Here is a 20,605-nt window from a genome sequence, read left to right on the forward strand (position 1 = left end):
CCAGTATCTGTTGTACATACTAAGGAAAAAACTTTCGGCAGAATCAAATGGCCTTGTCAAGTCGAAAGGGTTCCAGAATCAAATGTTCCCATATACAGTGTGATTTGGGGGCTGTGTTTTGTAGCCATTCATCTGAGAAAGTTTACATTCTTCAGGCTTATAAGACGAGGTTTGCTTAGCAAGGGTGCTTTTCACGTTGTCCTTAATTTCTGCATTCTCCCCAGCACCAACTGTTGTTATTATGAGTATATTGATGATAGGCTCTGATGGTTATTTGAATCCAGTTCCCAGTAGTTTTATTTCTGCCACCTTATTTTGGGGGCCAGGCATTTCCTTCTTGGTTGTTGGGTTGGTGTGTGTTCATGAATACATTGGTATATGCTTTTCTAAGTGGTAGCTGCTGCCTCTGATTGGCCTACAACTCAGACTGCAGCCTCCACCCTCCACCTTCTGCGAGAGGGCTGTGAATTTCCCAATGAGTCAGTGATTTCAAAGATGTATCTACAAGAGGGTGTAGACTCCATGGTGAGTGGTTCTGGTTTCCCACTCAGCATAGGAGCTGTGCCTTGAAGGGAGCTTCTCCACGAATCCCAGAGTTGCTGGCTATTTAAAGTTCGGCTTCCCGAGCACTTGGATCTGGGTCCCTTGCTTCTTAGGAAAATGCGTGTGTTTACTTTGGATGCCTTTTCCTTTCAGATGAGCCCACGCTGTGCTAATCTGGCCCTCAAGCACTACCTGCTCAAGCCGGTTCAGAGGATCCCCCAGTACAGGCTGCTGCTAACAGGTGGGCTTCTCTGGCAGATTACCAACCAAGCAACTCCTGTCATTCTTAGGAAACCCTGCCTTTCCTAAGAACACCTCTCTTTTTCTATCCGGTAGCCTATTTTCCTAACACATGAATTTATACATTGCTGGCAGCCTCACGTAGACATTGCCGGCACTGAGCTTCTTTAGTTCTTTGGTCATCCATGTGCATTCTCTGCTCTAGGCATTCATATGTGTTAATTCCTTTTGCTCAGAATTTCTTTTACGGTCTCAGCCCCACAATGCTGTGTCGTTTTACCTGGTTAATATTATTAATTCCAAGAAGGTACTTTCCCAGCCACTCAAGAATGAGGTTTAGAGGGTCACTCCCACATATTTGTATATCAACTACCATGGCCTTCTAGTTACTTACTTCAAAGGGTTGTTATAAGGATTGATTGATGAGCTGTGTGCTTAGAATAGTGCCTTGGTCATAGTAAGTTCTAAATAAGTATCAGCTGCTATTATGAGTAGTATCCATATCCTTATCATTATGATTGTCATTATGTCTGGTCATTGTCTGTATCTTCTACTGGAGCTTCGGGATTACAGGACTGTGTGTCTAGGTTACCACTGTAATAGTTAAAAAAAGAAAAAGAAAGCTATGATTTGAGTGAAGGCACACACTGTGCTCAGGACTTTATATTCATTGGGTCTTTAAGTCTTCACCATAGCTATGCATATATCACAATATTATGTCCATAGATGAAATAACAGGCTTATAGTGATTGAGTGGTCTGGCATCATGAAAAGCGAGTATAGTCTCAGTACCAAGCATAGTATCCAACACATACTACTACTAGGTCCTCTGTGGTATTTGCCGAGATGGATTGGATATGCAGTGACTTAATATACATATATAATGTGCATTAAGAACTATGTCAGGGACTTCCCTGGTGGTCCAGTGGTTAAGACTCTGCACTTCCAACGCAGGGGGCACAGGTTTGATCCCTGGTTGGGGGACTAAGATCCTGCAGGCTGCACGGCATGGCATAAATAAATAAATAAATAAATAAATGGATAGCTAGATAGATGGTGCACGGTATGGCCAAAATAAATAAATAAATAGATAGATAGATAAGTATCTAGATAAATAAATAAAGAATCGAAGAATTGTGTCCAGATGCACAAGAATATTCAAATGCCACTACCACTCTAAATTTAATCAGTTGTAATTTTATGTAAATAGATTTTGAGGTACTTGGTTCCTATTAGTGTTCTTAAGCAGTGGCACCCCTGCTTTAATCCTTAATCACTTTCTCTTAAGCCAAGACCTATACTGAATGAGGTAGGTGAATTCTGGAAGCCTTCATACCTTCCAAGCTTGCCTAGTGAACTGCTGATGAGGAAGGCCTGCCTTTCAGCCCCAGGACTGGCTACCCTAGGTATTTCTACTTAATTTGAATTTCTAACTGTGAATCAGGCACTAGATTTCTCTCTGGAATGACATAGGCAAACCACATAATTTGAGGATATCCTGTCCATCTGTACTTTCTTTCCTCTGCATTTGGCAGAGATTTAGACTACACAGGGCAAAAGGAAGTGCCCATGCATGTGTTGTGTTTTTGCTAGATAAATTCAATGCTGTATCATAAATGAGCTATTGAATGGCTTAGGCTATTTCTACAGCTATCGAATTAAGTACTGTTTTTAGTGGCAAAAGACTATGGTTTCAAATGAGAGAAGGATGGAGCAAGGTTCTGAAATTTTCATGTAAAAAATTTTTTTTTCCCACACTGTGACTGATCTAAGTAAAAGAGTTACACATGTGTTTAATGTAGGTTTCATACTGAGTTTGATTTTAATTGATTAATGGTACAATAGCAATGGCAAGTTTTAAAAATTCTCTTTAAGAGAACAGATTTCATTTGTTTTATAACCAACATGATGTGAGCTTGGGGTTAGTTTTGAGCTTTGTCTTCTTTAATCTTAAAGCCCTCCCCACCCTTAACTTGGAAAATCTCCATTATTTAAATGATGTACCATACTTTATATATAGCAGACCCTTAGTGGATTTATTTGTTCAAGGTTACAAAGTCAGGACTAAAGTTAAAGAAAGAACATAGACTTTGTAAAGCAATAACTGACGATTCATTCTATGCCTTTTCTTCCATTGATTCAAATTCTTCCCTTCCTCCACCTGACCTGAAGTCCACCATTACCTCCAAAGCCATCTCTGATTACTCCAGTTCTCCTTAACCCTTTGTATTGGTGCAGTGTGACTTAGTAAATATTTATTTGATGCCTTGTGAATTTGCTAATATTTATATGACTTGAATGTTGATTCCTTAATTTTTTTTTGCGGTATGCGGGCCTCTCACTGTTGTGGCCTCTCCCGTTGCAGAGCACAGGCCCCGGACGCGCAGGCTCAGCGGCCATGGCTCACGGGCCCAGCCGCTCCGTGACATGTGGGATCTTCCCGGACTGGGGCACGAACCTGTGTCCCCTGCATTGGCAGGCGGACTCTCAACCACTGCGCCACCAGGGAAGCCCTGATTCCTTAATTTGATTATAAACTCCTTGAGGTCAAGGAGTGAGTCTTTTAATTAATAATTTAGTGCACCCCAGTATATCTGGGTCCCTTTGGGATAACTTGGAAGCTGTTCAGGAAATAATTCTGGTTGGTTTTAAGCTACATTTAAAACATCCCTTTAACCAGAATATCTGTAGCTTAATTAAAGGACAACATTGAGAGAGAGAATTTCAGAGTCTCTCCTCCAGAGAGGTGAAGTGTCTTGCCCCAGCAACACAAATAGTGTCTATTAGTTGAAGCACCTGTGGTCATATAATCCTAAGGACATGTGGGGGTTGGTACCAAAAGTTTGTTTTATATGTTTTTTGGGTTTTTTTGTGTGTGTGTGGTATGCGGGCCTCTTACTGCTGTGCCCTCTCCCATTGCGGAGCACAGGCTCCAGACACACAGGCCCAGCGGCCACGGCTCACGGGCCCAGCTGCTCTGCGTGGCATGTGGGATCCTCCCGGACCGGGGCACGAACCCGTGTCCCCTGCATCGGCAGGCGGACTCTCAACCACTGCGTCACCAGGGAAGCCCTTTTATACGTATTTTTATTTAAAACTCTTATTTTCCAATACTCCTTTTTGTTGTGTTCTGATTCCTCTATACTCTGCAAGATATTTCTACTTTTGTTATCAAAGTGCCCCTATGTACGCACTTAGATTTTTAGAAGTTGGATTTTAAGTCTTAGGTTTGCATCTGTTGAAACATGTGAATTAACTGTGGATCCTCATCTTTGGATAAACAAGCTCAATGATTTAATCCTCCACATAACCTTGTGAGGGAAGTCTTGATACTTTTATTTCCATTTTAGAATTTGGAATAATTCCAGGGGCACAGAGTATACAGGAACAGAGAGAAAGAGTGAGATTATTTCAGGCAACTCCTGACAACTTCGATTTATTGAGTTTCAGGCAGAGAAAGGGATTCCTACCTGGCTTGGTATAAGTAGGTTTGTGCCCACCTTGGCTTCTTGGGAAGGGAAGATTGAGAAATGCAGGGATGAAGTACAGATAAGGTAAGATAGTTTCTTTTGGAGTCCTTTAGAGAAAGGTAAGTGGAAATCCCCAGATACAGCAGTCCTGCCCCTACTGTTCAAACAAGCATCCTATTGTCTGCAGTGTTTTCTTCAGGACCTAGTATGAGTTTCTAGTGGGTATTTTACTTAGGCTATTTCTTCCTTCGTTGTAGTAAAAAATTTCCAACTGAATTCTTGGTAATATTTTTTTAAGCTCAGCTCAAAATAGGATCAAAGAAAATGTGTATGTTGCATAATGAAATGCTTAAGATTAAAATTGTTTTTTTTTTAAGTAGTAAAGAAAGAGATTTACTTAATTTAAGCAGGAAAAACTTGTAAATTTTACCTTTATTTTGGCCACCTAAGAGCAGTGGATCTGGCCAGATCTTTCAGTCTGTGTGGGGCCCACATCCTATGTGAAGTTAGGACAAAGGGGGATCTTGAGGCAGTAGTGAGGGAGCAATTTTTAAAAAGTGAACAGATGCTGCTAAAGGAGCAGCATTAATTTTTTACCACTGCTTATTTCCTTCCTCCTCATCAGTTCAGGGTAGAGTCTATCTTTTTTATCCTAACTCACTGTCTGCATAGATTCTGGCACATAACAGGGACTCAGTAAACTGAAAGGCTTAGGGAAATAAACGTTGTTCCTTTTTATGAGGTTGAGAATCCCTATGCAGTGATGCCTGTGAACATTTGATGGATGGATGGATTGGAAAATTGCTTTTAAGAGTAAAAACACTCTTCCAGTTACCCAGAAACAAAACTGTGGAAAGGACTAAAATGCTTCTCTTTCCTTGTCTTTCCTCCATCATAAGATCTGCTGACTAGTTTTCCTCTGCTTCTGCTTCCTTCCCTTTCCATTTCCCTTGTTATGCTCCAGGCCAGGCCTTTCTAAACTCACGCCAAGTTGTGGCAATATCTTCCTATTGGTCATGCTCCCTTTATCACGCCCGCTTCCAAGAGACCATAGAAAAAACACACTCCTCCCATGTCTCCACTTTGCTCTCACACTACCACACTCAACACTTCTGACTCCAGATATATAGGTTTTTTCCCACACCAAGTGACTCTCTTCAACACCAGCTACGTGTCCTATAATTCAATTCAATTCTGACACTGTCTACCTGGAGATAGTGGGCTCAGTTCCACAAGCCTGACCCTTCCAAACTTCAGATGCCACTCGCAAGTCCCAGACTGTAAGCTGTATTTCTGACCGACCGACTGTAAATCTCGGTTCCCATGGCTTTCTCCTTGGGTTTGAAAGTTTGCTAGAATGGCTCACAGAACTCAGGGGAACACCTGTTTACGTTTACTAGTTTATTATAAAAGGGTATGCTAAAAGATAAAAATGAACTTCATATGGAAGAGATACATAGGGCAAGGTATGGGGGGTGGAACTCCCATGCCCTCTCTGGGCACACCAGCTCCCTAGAACCTCACCAAACCCTGTATTCTGGGGGTTTTATAGAGGATTCATCACATAAGCATGACCCATCATTAATTCCACTTCTAGCACCTCTCCCCTTCCTGGAGGATGGAGAGTAGGGCTGAAAGTTTTAAGCTTTTAATCATGGCTTGGTCTTTGTGGTGACCAGTCCCCATCTAGGAGCCGACCAAGAGTCACCTCATTATAACAAAGGACACTACTGTCACTTAGGAAATTCCAAGGCGGCTTTGTGTCAGAACTAGGGTCAAAGACCAGATATTAGAACAAAAGATGCACCTACTGCCCTTTTTTTAAATGAATTTTTGATATGATATATTTCAATAAATTTATTTATTTATTTATTTTTGGCTGCATTGGGTCTTTGTTGCAGTGCATGGGCTTCTCATTGCGGTGGGTTCTCTTGCGGAGCACAGGCTCTAGGCATGTGGGCTTCAGTAGTTGTGGCACGCAGGCTTCAGTAGTTGTGGCTCGCGGGCTCTAGAGTGCAGGCTTAGTAGCTGTGGCACGCAGGCTTAGTAGCTGTGGCACACAGGCTTAGTTGCTCCGCAGCATGTGGGATCTTCCCGGACCAGGGCTCGAACCCGTGTCCCCTGCATTGGCAGGCAGATTCTTAACCTCTGCGCCACCAGGGGAGTCCCACTCCTAGTGCTCTTATCTCTCAGAAAATTACAAAGATTTGGGGAGCTCTGTGCAAGGAACCGGGGCCAGAGACCCTACAGTTGGCCCTTGATATCAACAGATTCGGAACCTATGGATAGGGAGGGCTGACTGTACTACACCACTTTATATAAGGGAATTGAGCATCCACAGATCCTGGTATCTGAGAGGAGTGCTGGAACTAATTCCCCGCAGATACCAAGGGATAACTGTGTATATGTTTTCTATCATTTCACAGATATACTTTTTTTTTTTTTTTTTTTGCGGTACGCGGGCCTCTCACTGTTGTGGCCTCTCCCGTTGCGGAGTACAGGCTCCGGACACGCAGGCTCAGCGACCATGGCTCACGGGCCTAGCCACTCCGCGGCATGTGGGATCTTCCCGGACTGGGGCACAGACCCATGTCCCCTGCATCGGCAGGCGGACTCTCAACCACTGCGCCACCAGGAAAGGCCACAGATATACTTTTATTCTGCTTATTAGGAAAGTTGAAAACCCGCTTATCCTACCATAATGATGGATGCATGTCATTACACATTTATCCAAACCCACAGAATGTACAACACCAAGAATGAACTCTAATGTAAACTGTGGATTGTGGGTGATCATGATGTGTCAGTGTAGGTTCATCCATTGTAACAAATGGACCACCCTGATGGGGTATGTTGATGACGGGGGAGGCTGTGCATTTGTGGGGGCAGGAGATGTATGGGAAGTCTTCATACCTTCCCCTTAATTTTGCTATAAATGTAAAACTGCTCTGAAAAGTTAAATCTTACTTAAGAAAAAAAAATGATTTATCCACAGCATAAAGACCACAATTATAAACCTGTTCTATATAACCAAAGAATTGCCCAAACCTTATTTTCCTTTGTTATAGCTGCATTCATTTTCTTACCCTCTCCTGAAACCTGACTTTCAAGGCCAGATTCTCACCTCCATTAATCAATCACCTACTCATTCAACCAGTATTGATACAGGCTGGTGCTGAGCTGGGCACCTGTATACACTGGCAGACAACAAAGTGGTGGTCCCTGCCCTTATGGAGCTTACAATCCTACTCTTTGGGACCACACCCAACCCCTCAGGGTCCCTCCCAGCTCTTCCTCTTCTCAGTTCCTAAAATTTATATTGATCTGGTCACCTTTTTTTTTTATTTTAAGTTTAACCCATTTCTTTTCCCCCAGGGTTTTTTTTTTTTTTTTTTAAATATTTATTTACTTATTTTATTTTTGGCTGCATTGGGTCTTCGTTGCTGCACGCAGGCTTTCTCTAGTTGCGGTGAGCGGGGGCTGCTCTTCATTGCGGTGCACTGGCTTCTCCTTGCGGTGGCTTCTCTTGTTGCAGAGCACGGGTTCTGGGCACGCGGACTTCAGTAAGTTGTGGCACGCGGGCTCAGTAGTTGTGGCTCACGGGCTCTAGAGCTCAGGCTCAGTAGTCGTGGCGCACAGGCTTAGTTGCTCCACGACATGTGGGATCTTCCTGGAGCAGGGCTCGAACCCGAGTCTCCTGCATTATCAGGCGGCTTTTCAACAACTGCACCACCAGGGAAGTCCCTGGTATTTTTTTAAATTAATTAATTCATTTATTTATTTATTTGGTTGCACCAGGTCTTAGTTGCAGCACACAGACTCCTTAGTTGCAGCTCGTGGGCTCCCTAGTTGTGGCAGGCGGGCTCCTTAGTTGCGGCATGCAAACTCTTAGTTGCAGCATGCATGTGGGATATAGTTCCCTGGCCAGGGATCGAACCTGGGCCCCCTGCATTGGGAACACGTAGTGTTATCCACTGTGCCACCAGGGAAGTTCCTGGTCACTTGTTTGAGTGAGAATATTCTGAGGATTTATTTTTGTAGGGGTCAACTAGAGCTCAGGCTCAGTAGTCGTGGCGCACAGGCTTAGTTGCTCCACGACATGTGGGATCTTCCTGGAGCAGGGCTCGAACCCGAGTCTCCTGCATTATCAGGCGGCTTTTCAACAACTGCACCACCAGGGAAGTCCCTGGTATTTTTTTAAATTAATTAATTCATTTATTTATTTATTTGGTTGCACCAGGTCTTAGTTGCAGCACACAGACTCCTTAGTTGCAGCTCGTGGGCTCCCTAGTTGTGGCAGGCGGGCTCCTTAGTTGCGGCATGCAAACTCTTAGTTGCAGCATGCATGTGGGATATAGTTCCCTGGCCAGGGATCGAACCTGGGCCCCCTGCATTGGGAACACGTAGTGTTATCCACTGTGCCACCAGGGAAGTTCCTGGTCACTTGTTTGAGTGAGAATATTCTGAGGATTTATTTTTGTAGGGGTCACTTTTTTTTTTTTTTGAAGGGATCTTTTGTGCCTATAAAAAATATGTTACATATTATAAATAACAAAGTCCCTCTTCATCTTCTACCATCCAGGGATGACTATCATATATCCTTTTAGGGTTGGTGTTTTTTTGTTAGGTGGGGTTTTTTTGTTTTTGTTTTTTATTGTCTTTTTTGTGTGTTATATGTATTATAAGTTTTTCAGTGAAAAGCCTTTTATTTGTGGAACGCTACTACATTGGTGTTGAAACAAGGTGAATCAGTGGGGATCATAGTGGAGAAAATATAATGAAAAATATAATTTAAAAATTCCTCTGAAGTATTTTTTCCATTTCTGTATTTGCAGAGGGGAAGAAAGGCTTTTGAACTTTGATTAAATTTGGATCAGGTAGTTTCTTTGATCTTGTTCAAAATATTTATAAGTGACTTTAACAACATATTATATTACTTTTCCTATAATCTTTGCCTTTAGTCTGGGATGGCATTAACTCCCTCTAGGTTTTAGAAATCCAGGATTTCCCATGTTGGTAGAAAATGGGATATTAAAAACATCTGTTCTGTTCTGAAGCTATAAATTTGAGTTATGAACAGGCTAATAAGCAGATTTGACAAAAGATCAGAATCAAATTAATGCATGACTTTTAAAAATCTCTTCCTGAAAATTGAAACTTTTGCTTCTGAAAATTCAAACTTCTGGTTAGCAAGTGTTTGTTTGAAAACCATAGGCTAAAATCATTCTAACACTTTCTCTAGAGCAGAACTTGATGAAAGGCGAGGCTGTCCTGGACACCAGCCAAAGAATTTATTTTCTGAGGAACCCAAAGTCCCTGATATAAAGCAGCTCCGTCCATGTAAAATGGGAGGGTGATAATTAGCTCAGCTCTTGTTCTGTTGCAATTCATTTTTAATCATAGTTGTGAATAAGGTATTTTGAGAGATGATATGTAATAAATTATGTCCATGAAGTATTTTAATACTACAGAAGGACTTCAGGATATAAGAGGTAAGCACATTTTATCTGCTTGTTCTATTAAATTATAGCTTTTAAATGTAATCTCACTTTCTGTATAAAACAAGTGTTCTTAACCTTTTTAAGGTTAAGCCAGAATCCCTCTGGGAATGTGGTGAATCCTATGGATCTTGTCTCGGAGTAATTTTTGAAGTTACAGAATAGAATTCGTAAGATTAAGAGGAAACCAATTGGCCTGAAATAAAGTTATTAAAATAATTTTGAAGAGTGACAGAGTAATACATTGTGCTTCTTTAGGTAATACATTAAACAGGAAGAGGTGGTATGGATCTAGTAACTGTCATGATTTTGAAGTACTGGTGAGAGTAAACAATATTTTGAGATGCCTGCAACAACCGTAATGTCATATAAAAAACATGCGATTTCTATGGTGATAAAGCCCTGGTGTCATTGATAATACTGTGATTTGTTGACTACATTCGTAATGGAAGGAAATTCCGTATTTCACTTAGAGATTAGTAGAAAGATTTTTTGGTTTTGTCTGTCCAAGTTTGTAGACCCTCTGAATTCTACCCATAGACATTACTGCAAAACCATTCTTTTTCCAATTCTCAGTATAGATTTGACTCGGATTCCCTGCAAGTAACCGAATGCCTCTGTTGCTGGAACGGGCCTTGCCAAAGATCTAGCAAGCTGACTCTGTTGCCAAAGAGTTTCCCTCTTAGTATGTGTCAGAATCATGGGCTCACATCAGGAACTGTTCCAGGGAATTCCCTCGTGGTCCATTGTTTAGGACTCTGCCCTTCCACTGAAGGTGTACAGGTTTGATCCCTGGTAAGGGAACTAAGATCCCATAAGCTGCACGGCCATTTAAAAAAAAAAAAAAAAAGGAACTGTTCCAGTTGGAGAAAACACTGAAATTCAGTCAAACTTGAATTCACTTTGGTGTTTATATTTGCTTTATTCTTCACTTAGCAGTTCTTTGGGTAGTAAAATATACTTATCTCCCCAAACCTCAATAATTAGGGTAGTGGGGACCAAATTTGGATAAGAGGTTCCTTAAGTTAGACTTGCCTGCATCAAGGCCATTTCTGTACGTGTGAGATTCTCGCTTGATAAACTGGCAGGCTTAAATGTATCCACAAAGAAAAGCAGTCTCAGTGAAGTCAAGATAATGGATGTTTACATTTGTTGACTTTCCTGTGGGTCTGACTCCCCTAAGGGCATTCTGTATATGCCAAGCCAACATGTCCCGCTAAAAAGGGACCAAAGGGAGATTCTGTCCATTGTAAGATCTGATCCAAAATTTTGTCCTAGGACGAGCCTGGCATCAGGTTTGGTTTGTGAGTCCTTTGGGCATGCCACCTCTGGACCAGACTTATCAAAGTAAGACAGGCCAGGGCTGCCTCATGTGGCTATGCCCTGACAAGGGCTCCCAGCTGAGTTCTAAGTCCAGCCAGCGCTCCGCTTGCCATATTGTGTGCCCTGGCGAGGGGCTGCATCATCCCAGGAGAAGTGGCCTTTTTAATTCACAGAAGGGCATTGCCAGCTTTCCAAGAACAAGAATCTGTGAACCCGGAGAGCCCGGAAAGGTCACTTTTCTAACTTAGGCATCTCTGGGCCACATTCTCAGAGGCCAGAACTGACCTAATATTTGAGAAGCAGAATTAGAGCAGAGACTGGAGTACTTTTTAATTAGACCCTCAGAGTATCATCTCAACTGCTTAGTAAAATATGGAGCAAGAAGTGGTAACCCTAAATGAGTGTCATTTAGTCCATCATAAATTAAGGAAACATTTGTTGAATATGCACCAGACCTTGTTCTAGGTGCTGGGGGATATAAGGATAATTAATTCAGGCTCCTGGTCCTCCTGAAGCCCATGGTTTAGCATTTGTGCTTAAAGGGATACTTGACACTATAGAACCATTAACTTAGCTTTTAACTAGTTTGCTGGCACTCCATATTCTCATTAAGGTTAACTTAGTTTGCAATTTTATCCATACATATCAAAATGATTTTGTGTATAGTAATAAATAGAGTACATCATTAAAGAATATTCTGAGAGGGAAACATCAGTCAATACGTATTTTAAAACATCAACAGTTAAAGACATGTAATACCATTGCAGAAACAGACCTATTGATTAAAAATAATAATTATTATTCTGCCATTGGAATAGGGAGGTAACTTGAAATAGACTGTTGTTTATAAGAATCTAGTGTTGACAAAGTAGGAAGTGCAAGACAATAGAAAGGATTATTTGGTGAATAACCTGTTAAAATTTGAAAAACTCATTAAAATTCATACATTATTGGATACACTAAAAATAAAATCAAAACTAGATATAGGGCTTCCCTGGTGGCGCAGTGGTTGAGAGTCTGCCTGCCAAAGCAGGGGACACGGGTTCGTGCCCCGGTCCGGGAAGATCCCACATGCTGCGGAGCGGCTGGGCCCGTGAGCCATGGCCGCTGGGCCTGCGTGTCCGGAGCCTGTGCTCTGCAATGGGAGGGGCCACGACAGTGAGAGGCCCGCGTACCGCCCCCCCCCAAAAAAAAAACTAAACTAAATATAAATAGGCAGAGCACAGAGGATTTTTAGGGTAGTAAAAATACTCTGTATGATACCATAATGATGGATACATTTCATTGTATATATTTGTCCAAACTCATAGAATGTACACCAAAGTGAGCCGCAAAGTAAACTATGGGCTCTAGATGCTAATGATGTGTTGATGTAGGTTCATCAGTTGTAATAAATGCCCAACTCTGGTGGGTGATGTTGATACTGAGGGAGGCTGTGCATGTGTGTAAGCAGAAGGTATATGGAAAATCTTTGTACCTTCCCCTCAACTGCTCTAAACATAAAACTGCATAAAGTCTTAACTTAAAAATAAAAAATTACATATGAAGCATTAAACTATAGGAAAACCAGGGAAAAAATAAAATTGGTTATTTATTAAAACTCTCAGGGTAGGGAGAGGAGGAGAGATGATTTTCTAAGCCCCCCAAATTAAAGAAATTATAAAGGAAAATATTGACACCTTTCAACGGTTCTATATAATAAATACATTATAAAGTTTTAAAATATAGTTGAAATAAAAAGAAACAGTACACCAGAAAACATATTTGTAGCAAGTATGGAAAATACTATTTCACTAAGAATATTAAAACTTTTATAGATATCTGGACTAAAAATATGAACAAACAATTCACTCAGAAAAAGTATACATAAGTACACTGTGGCATGTTTAAGATCCTCTGAATCATAAATATCAATTAAAATAAGTTATCAGTCCCCCCTACTACATTAGCAATAAAAAACTACAATACACAAAACTGGCAATCATTTAGTGAAGCTAGTATTTTCATATGTAAATAATGATATTTTAAATTGGTATATCCTTTTAGGAAAGGTTTCTCATGATATATATAAAGTACTTAAAAAAAACAAAAACCTTTTCATTCCCATTGATATTCTGCCCCCTCCACATACACACCCAAAATGTGAAGTATAGAAAAAGACAAATATATCAAGACATTGACCACTGTTACTTGTAATTAAAATAATCACACAATTTATTATTCAAACCCAGTACCTTTAAAGAGTACAAGGGGCAGTATTTATAGTAATACCTGGACAACAGGTAATGTGGCAGAATCATATGGGCAAATTAGGATGTATGGCCATCCAATTTATAACAGCCAAAGCAAGATAACTAAAAAATGACTTAAGTCTAATAATAGAGTACCTAAGTCCCATATCATATATCCCTGGAGTGGCATGTTTGCTACTCCTATGTATTAAAAAAAATGTGCGGGTTAGAATACTTTAAATGTGCTATAAAATTCTATATATTATTAAAATTAAGTAAAGTCAAACATTTATAAAAATAGAAGGAAATACTTCAAAATACATAGTTGTTTTAGAGAGATGTTCATGGTATGCTTCATGATACTTTAGAATGAGAGTCATTAGTTTTTCAATCTGGGTCAAGCCTACTTATTTTATGTATGGGGATACTGACACCCAGAAATGCCACAGGACATGGTCAGTCACATACCTACCTCTGCTAGACATGGCTGGACAAAGAAAGTAAGAATCTGTCTTCTCACTCCCAACAAGGGCTCTTGAGCTCTTCGCCAAGCCACCTTCAAGATGGCAGCAGTGTGTCTTACAACCTGATACTTGATCTTTATTTTGGTATTTAAAATAACCTCTACTCTGTTTCACAAGTCAGGATAATTTTAGGTGGCTTCTTTTAACATTTGAAATTTTGGCAAACAGGCTTTCATTGACTAGACTTATTATTCTCTGGATCTCATAATTCTGTATTTTGTTGCTGAGTTCATTACATATTTAGGGAGGAAAGAAGAAATCTAGATAATACAAAGCAAGACATGTGGTTAAATTCAAAACACTTGACTTTGGAACGTTACCCGGTCCTATATGCTAATTTCCTCTGTGCTCTGCCATCAACCGTTTCTGAGCACACAGTCCAGGAATCTTACTGTGTGCTGTTGAATTTAAAAGTCCCTGATTCCCACAGATGACTCATTTTTAGGAAATGGATACTGTACCTCTGAATCAATTTCTGCTGTAAGTTGATTATTCGTTGATTGGGCAATCACGGGATTGTAAGACTTACTAGGAGCCCATGTATTGAAAACTTAGACATCTAACAAGATATGGTATTTGTTGGGTCCTCATTTTTTCACTCTGGGTCTCATATATGAGGACAAAGTTAACTTGCATAGCTGTTGAGACTGCACATGCTATGTTTTGGTTAGTTTTGTGCTGCTAATGCTGGATGATGGGGATTGATTAACTTTTAATCAACGATGCCACCTGGTGGCCAGAAAGTACATTTTGTGGTGTCTAGGCATGCTGTACCAACCTTTTTTTCTTTGATATAAATAACCTCAGTAGCATTTGAGGCATTTTTATTACTGAAGTTTTGAAGAATCCTTGTTTGGTTTGGTGGAAACAGGAAAGTCATAGAATACTACAAGTCCAACATGGCAAATTGAGATGACTCCTCTGCTCTCCTTGATTTTTTAATGAAGCTCCAGCAGGATGCTAGGACCTAAATGATATGTAGTAAACAATTCCAAATGACCAATGCAGGAGTGTCTGTCTGGTTTCCCTTCCTGCGTTTCACCTGGGTTATGACAGTCACTGGGGCAGCTGGTGATTTCATTGCTCATTCCGTCTGACTCAGAGGGTGATCAGTCTCGTTCTTCTCATTCTGTAGTTAAGGCAGTAGTGATTCTTAACTGAGGGGATCATGGTCTTGTCTTCCTAGAAAAGGTAAAAGGTAAAAGTTCTCAAAAGGAGTAAGTTGAGTTTTAAGATTTTTTTTTTAATTGGCAAGGAAAGTAAACCTTAACCTCATTTTCTCCTTGATTAATAACATGATTTTGCAACATTTTCATCCTGGGTTTTCTGCACAGCCAGTTTGTGTATTTCCACTTTGCTCCTGAAAGTTTAGGTTGGCGAGCAGCAGCTGAGCGTGAGTACAAGGAAAGAAAATGCAACTCAGAAGCTTACTGAGGTCAGGATTTCCTAATATGGACATCTTCCAGTGGCCTCTTTTGGTTTAGAGAAATGTCTCAGCTTGCATGGATATGCTTCTGTATTAAAGAACAAGAATTGAAGACAAAATGGGAACTTGCTATGAATCTGATACTTAGGTAAATCTGCTTTCATTTCCACACTCTTCAGCTACCTGCAGCTTTAAGGAACATCCCTTTTGATTAGTGAAGTAGCCCAAGAAGAGTAAGTTTTTCTCCCTAACCCTGTCGCTGTCATGGAAAAGTTAAATATTTGGATTCACTAAACATGGCTTATATATGGAATGCATTCTGAGTGGGGTCAGAGTGAGATTAAGTTCGTTTTTCATCTCCAGATGAGTCTAAGTGTAGTGTATAATCAATGTATTTTGTTAATTTTTGTGGGTTTCTTATTTATTTGGTTGGAAGAATTGCTCTCCAACTTTTATGTTCAGATTACTTTCAGATCTAAATTGCTTGTGATGGTCTCTGGCAAGGTAGAATCTATGCCATGGCGCACAGAAGCTTAACGTCATCATACACGATATCTCACTGTGGCTTGTTGCCAGGGCTGGATATTTATAATGTGCATGTCTAGACTCACACACGTTCTTGGATCACTGTGTCAAAGATGTATAGTTTCAGCAGTTGGGTGTGTATGTTAGTCGTCTATTAAGTTTGAAAATCTGGCACTAACGTCCAAGTTCCCCTTTGTGCCTTTGAGCATGACTTAATAAATCCATGGGTTGAAATTATATCTGTTCCATAATATTGCTAAATGGAGATTGGATCTGATAAAAATGCATTCAGTCTTTTAATATGCCTTTCCTCTTTCCATTTCCCAACTCCCATGGGCATTAGGATTGGTTTCAGCCTTTATTGCCTTTTACCTAAAATAAGACACAATCCTGTCTGAAAAAAAATCATTTTTTAAAATTCATTAAGCATTTCTTGTCCCTTGCATGCAAAGTCTCTGGCTAAGTGCTATGAGAGATAGAAAGATGAATCAGATGTAGGCAGGCCCTGCCCACAGGAGCCTTGAGTCTAGTGAAAAAGAAAATGATAGAAGGCATACAGTAACTGCTGTGTAATGTGTTATTCAAAGGGAAAGAATATTTCTTTCAAATGGAAAGTTTGGTAAGAGAGGAGGAATTTGAGATGAGCCTTGAAGAATTATGAGTAGAATTTTTATACGCAGAGACAGAGAAAGGATTCAGAAGAAGGGAACATTAAAGACAAAAAGTATGGAGCCAGGGAACACATGGGAAGTGTTTAAGGAATTGTGCAGAATCAGACTTAAGAACAAAGGGCCTGTGTAAGGCAGTAGCAAGAGAGAAAAGCAGAAAAGTCAACAGGGACCGTGTAGCAGGGACTTGAAATTCCAGGAAATAGAATTTGTTTTAATCTGAGAGTTAATGGGAAGTCATCCAACATTTCTCAACAGAGAAGGAAGTATTACCTTGAAATCCTGTAACGTTCCTTGGTTACAGGATTTATGAAATATAACCTATTGCCTTAAATTTTTTTTCGTATTACGAGAAGCACTATATGCCATGTTGCTCGTTTACAGACCATCTTTTTGTGTGTGTGTGTGGTACGCGGGCTTCTCACTGTTGTGGCCTCTCCCGTTGCGGAGCACAGGCTCCGGACGCGCAGGCTCAGTGGCCATGGCTCACGGGCCTATCCGCTCCACAGCATGTGGGATCTTCCCAGGCCGGGGCAAGAACCTGTGTCCCCTGCATCGGCAGGTGGACTCTCAACCACTGTGCCACCAGGGAAGCGCCCCAGACCATCTTCATCTAGACCAGGGTTTCTCAACTGCAGCCCTATTGACATTTTGGTGCAGATAATTCCTTGTTGTAGGGCTGTCCTGTGCATTTGTAGGATGTTTAGCAGCGTCTCTGGCCTCTAACCACTAGATGCCAGTGGCATCCCCTTTCCCCCAGTTGTGATAATCAGAAATGTCTTCAGACATTTCTAAACTTTTTCCTGGGGGGCAAACCTGACCCCATTCGAGTACCACTGGTTTAGACATATGTATTGCATTTTTCTGGTGTTCTGGGCATTGTTAGACTCTTAAGATTGCCAGATCTCAGAGTTCCTTAGACATTCAATCTATTGATGCTTGAAATTTGGTACTAAAACGTGCATCTGATCTTGAGATTAAGGTACTTTGTGCGTGTTGGAGTTAAAGAGCTGAACTGGGCATCAGGAGACCTGGGTTCGGGTTCTGGTCCTAGCTCTGCCACAAAGAGGTTGTATTACTTGAGTGAGACTGTGTCCTCGGTAGCCTGATTCCTCATCTCTAAAGTAACCAGTGCAACCTCTCAGGCTCTTTCTAGCTCTAATTTTGTGTCCTGATTTCAAATTGACCCCAGGGCTTTATTCTTTCATTTTTAGAAAGGTAGCACAAACAGAATGAATATGTATATTAACCAATAAGGCTGACTAGAGTATTGAATAAGAAAGACAAATGTTTTTTCCTTAGTGCTTAATTGTACTAAATACCATAACTTTTTTTCCTTTTCTAGACTATTTAAAAAATCTCTTAGAAGACGCTGGAGATTACAGAGACACTCAAGGTAAACAATTTTTGTGGTCTCATGTGTTATAGAAGGTTTTATATTATGTTCATTTGAACCTGGAAAGTAAAAAGGTAACAAAACCCATATACAAAACTGTGTTTTATTCTTAAGAAGCCTTTTTAAACTCTGTTTTAGGCAAATTAAAATAGAACTAGATAAAGTGGTGCTGGATGCAAGTGAAATTATAGGGGCAAAAGATGCCCATGGTCAGGCAGCCATTGGAGCCAGCCTCCTGAGAGAGTGGTCCCAGCATAGTCTGTTGTCAGGGAGCTTCATCCTCCTGGGCTCAGTCTGTCTGTGCTGGGGTGCATTCACCTTCTCTAGATGTCCACTGCTTTCAAAAACAGAGATTGAACCAGTTGATCTGCAAGGTTCTTTCAAGCTTTAAAATCATGAGTCCATGAAGTGACCAAACAACACAAATTAGAGATAAGGTCTAAAATAGTCTATTATTCTGGGACTGTTTAATGATGGGCATTAGCCTTACCATCCTTCCACCCCCTCACCCCAGTAGTACTTAAGGGAAACAGTCCATTACAATACAAGGGACTCATTGACATTCATGGGATAATCCACTGTGTGTGTCTGTGTCTGTGTGTGTGTGCATGTATGTCTGCTGTCTTTCTCTCTCTCTCTCTCTCTCTCACACACACACACACACACACGCGCGCGCGCGCACACACATGCGCACACACACGAGGATTTAGTTCTGGTTAGGAGAGTAGTGTTTCTTTTAAATGTCATAGGTCTACCCCTGGTTCTAATCTACAGAAACACATTAGACAAATCCATCTCCACGCCATTCATTTTATGAATTTTGATCACATTCTGGTGCATCCTTTACATTATCAGATTACAAAGCTGAAAGGTTTTTAACCCATTTTTGTAGAGATTCTTATTCATTCTATTAATCATTTTACTTCTTCTGTAACATCTTTTATTCGCAAGTGTTATGCTTTTAAAGGTGCTTTTTTAAAGGAGAAGTTTGGAGTGGGGGACATGACATGCTTCTTGTCTCTGGTAAACATATAATTTAGTTGAAGAAGAAAGTCTGTGATAGGGACTTCCCTGGTGGTGCAGTGGTTCTGACTCACACTCCCAATGCAGGGGGCCTGGGTTCGATCCCTGGCTGGGGAGCTGCATCCCGCATGCATGCTGCAGCTAAGAGTTTGCATGCTGCAACTTGGGAGCCCACGTGCCGCAACTAAGACCCGGCATAACAAAATAAATAAAGAAATATTAAAAAAAAGAAAGAGAAGAGTCTATGATACCCGACAGATAAAGAACAAAGCAGATAGCTTTAAAGTAAGGATGCACTTAGCAGTATAGAATCATTTGGAAGATGGAGGAAAGTGTGAGGATTGAAGAGGCAGAGCTTTGCTTAGAGGGAAGTAGAACCAGAGATGAGTTGATGAGAGATGGTGGACGAGAGGAAGAGTGGGCATTCCAGGCCAGAGTCTGTCTCATGAAGATAAATATCTTAGACAGATTTTAGCAGATCGGGCCTCAAGAAAACATCTGTCCCAGGGCTTCTGCCTTCAAGGAAAGTGAGTTATTAGCTCCATTTTGCAGGTAAAACAAATACAGGGCCAGAAATTAAGGAGCTTTAAAGAAAATTACACACTTCAGCAAAGACATGGCTTAGGATAAGCAGTGAACAGTGATGTGCACTGTATGGCCAGAGGCACTGCAGTAAAGTGATGAGATTGCCCAAAGGTGAGGGAAACTGAGACTAATATACCTTTGGAAGATAAGCAGAAGAGTTAAAGGAACAGAGTCACCAGGGCCTCTTAAAGGGACGATATGAGGAAAGTAGAATTGCAGAATGGATGGGGGAGGTCAGAGCTTGGAGGCCAGGTGACCAAATAGCAGCAGCTTTATTACTTCATCCATTCATTAAATTTTAAAGCTTTTATCCCTGTCCGCTGGAGGTTCAAGCAGGCCAGAAAGCAGGGAATGTGTCCAGGGTCACCTCTTGAATATCTGCCATGATGAGTGCCAGATACAGTAAATTCTGGTATGTGGTTTGAGTCTCTATAAGGAAATACAGCTTTCCTTTAATAATGGTGATAATAATACATTTAAAGACTATAGAAACCTCCAGGGTTGGTACCAGAAAGAGTATCCCTTAGTAGGTATAGTAACTGGACCAAAACACCTCAAACCCTTTCTGGAAATTGATTTTTTTTTTTTAATAGTCCTTTTAGTGACGATTACTGTCATTGCCACACCAGCCTCAGAAGGGCATGCTTCCTTCTTTAACACTCTTACCAGTTTTTCTCAATCATAGGGCTTCTGTCATACCAGATAACCGTCTTTGTGTGGATTTCTAATTAGCATTGCAGGATGTTTAACATCCCTGGCTCCTACCCATTAAAGGCCAGTGGACCTTCCCAGTCATTGTGACAACCGAAAATTATCTTATACATGTCCAAGTGTCCCTAGGGGAACACTATTGTCTTGAATTGAGAACAACTGTAGCCCAAAAGGAGACAAAGTACAGACTTTTTCCTTTATATCTAGTTATGAAGATGACAAGACTGAAGCATTCAAAAACATTTAATAAAGGCAAGAGGTTAATAAAAAGAATAAAACACAGGTGAAGCTAAATAACCCAACTCACAAAATAATGTATGTAATTTCCTAAGGTCTAGTATGCTTCCTTGTGGCATTTCTTCCCTCTTGGGATCAGACTAAGAGAAGGCAGCTAAGCCCTGACCCTCTTAAATAGCTGGTCCTCATAATTCTGGTTTCCTAT

At 40.8% G+C, this 20,605-nt stretch overlaps 1 protein-coding gene across 2 annotated transcripts in view; it reads left to right on the plus strand.

The window, feature by feature from the left end:
* The window catches only part of FGD6 (FYVE, RhoGEF and PH domain containing 6), a 106,313-nt gene that overhangs the window by 63,151 nt on the left and 22,557 nt on the right, over positions 1-20,605 (plus strand). For both annotated transcript variants that reach the window (XM_024754424.1, XM_024754425.1), the window contains exons 8-9: positions 697-784; positions 17,794-17,844. In XM_024754424.1, coding sequence (XP_024610192.1) covers positions 697-784; positions 17,794-17,844 — 139 coding nt within the window. The remainder of the gene's footprint in view (positions 1-696; positions 785-17,793; positions 17,845-20,605) is intronic.

The sequence above is a fragment of the Neophocaena asiaeorientalis genome, unplaced genomic scaffold (assembly GCF_003031525.2).
Source record: "Neophocaena asiaeorientalis asiaeorientalis breed wild unplaced genomic scaffold, Neophocaena_asiaeorientalis_V1.1 scaffold92, whole genome shotgun sequence".
Lineage (NCBI taxonomy): Eukaryota > Metazoa > Chordata > Mammalia > Artiodactyla > Phocoenidae > Neophocaena > Neophocaena asiaeorientalis.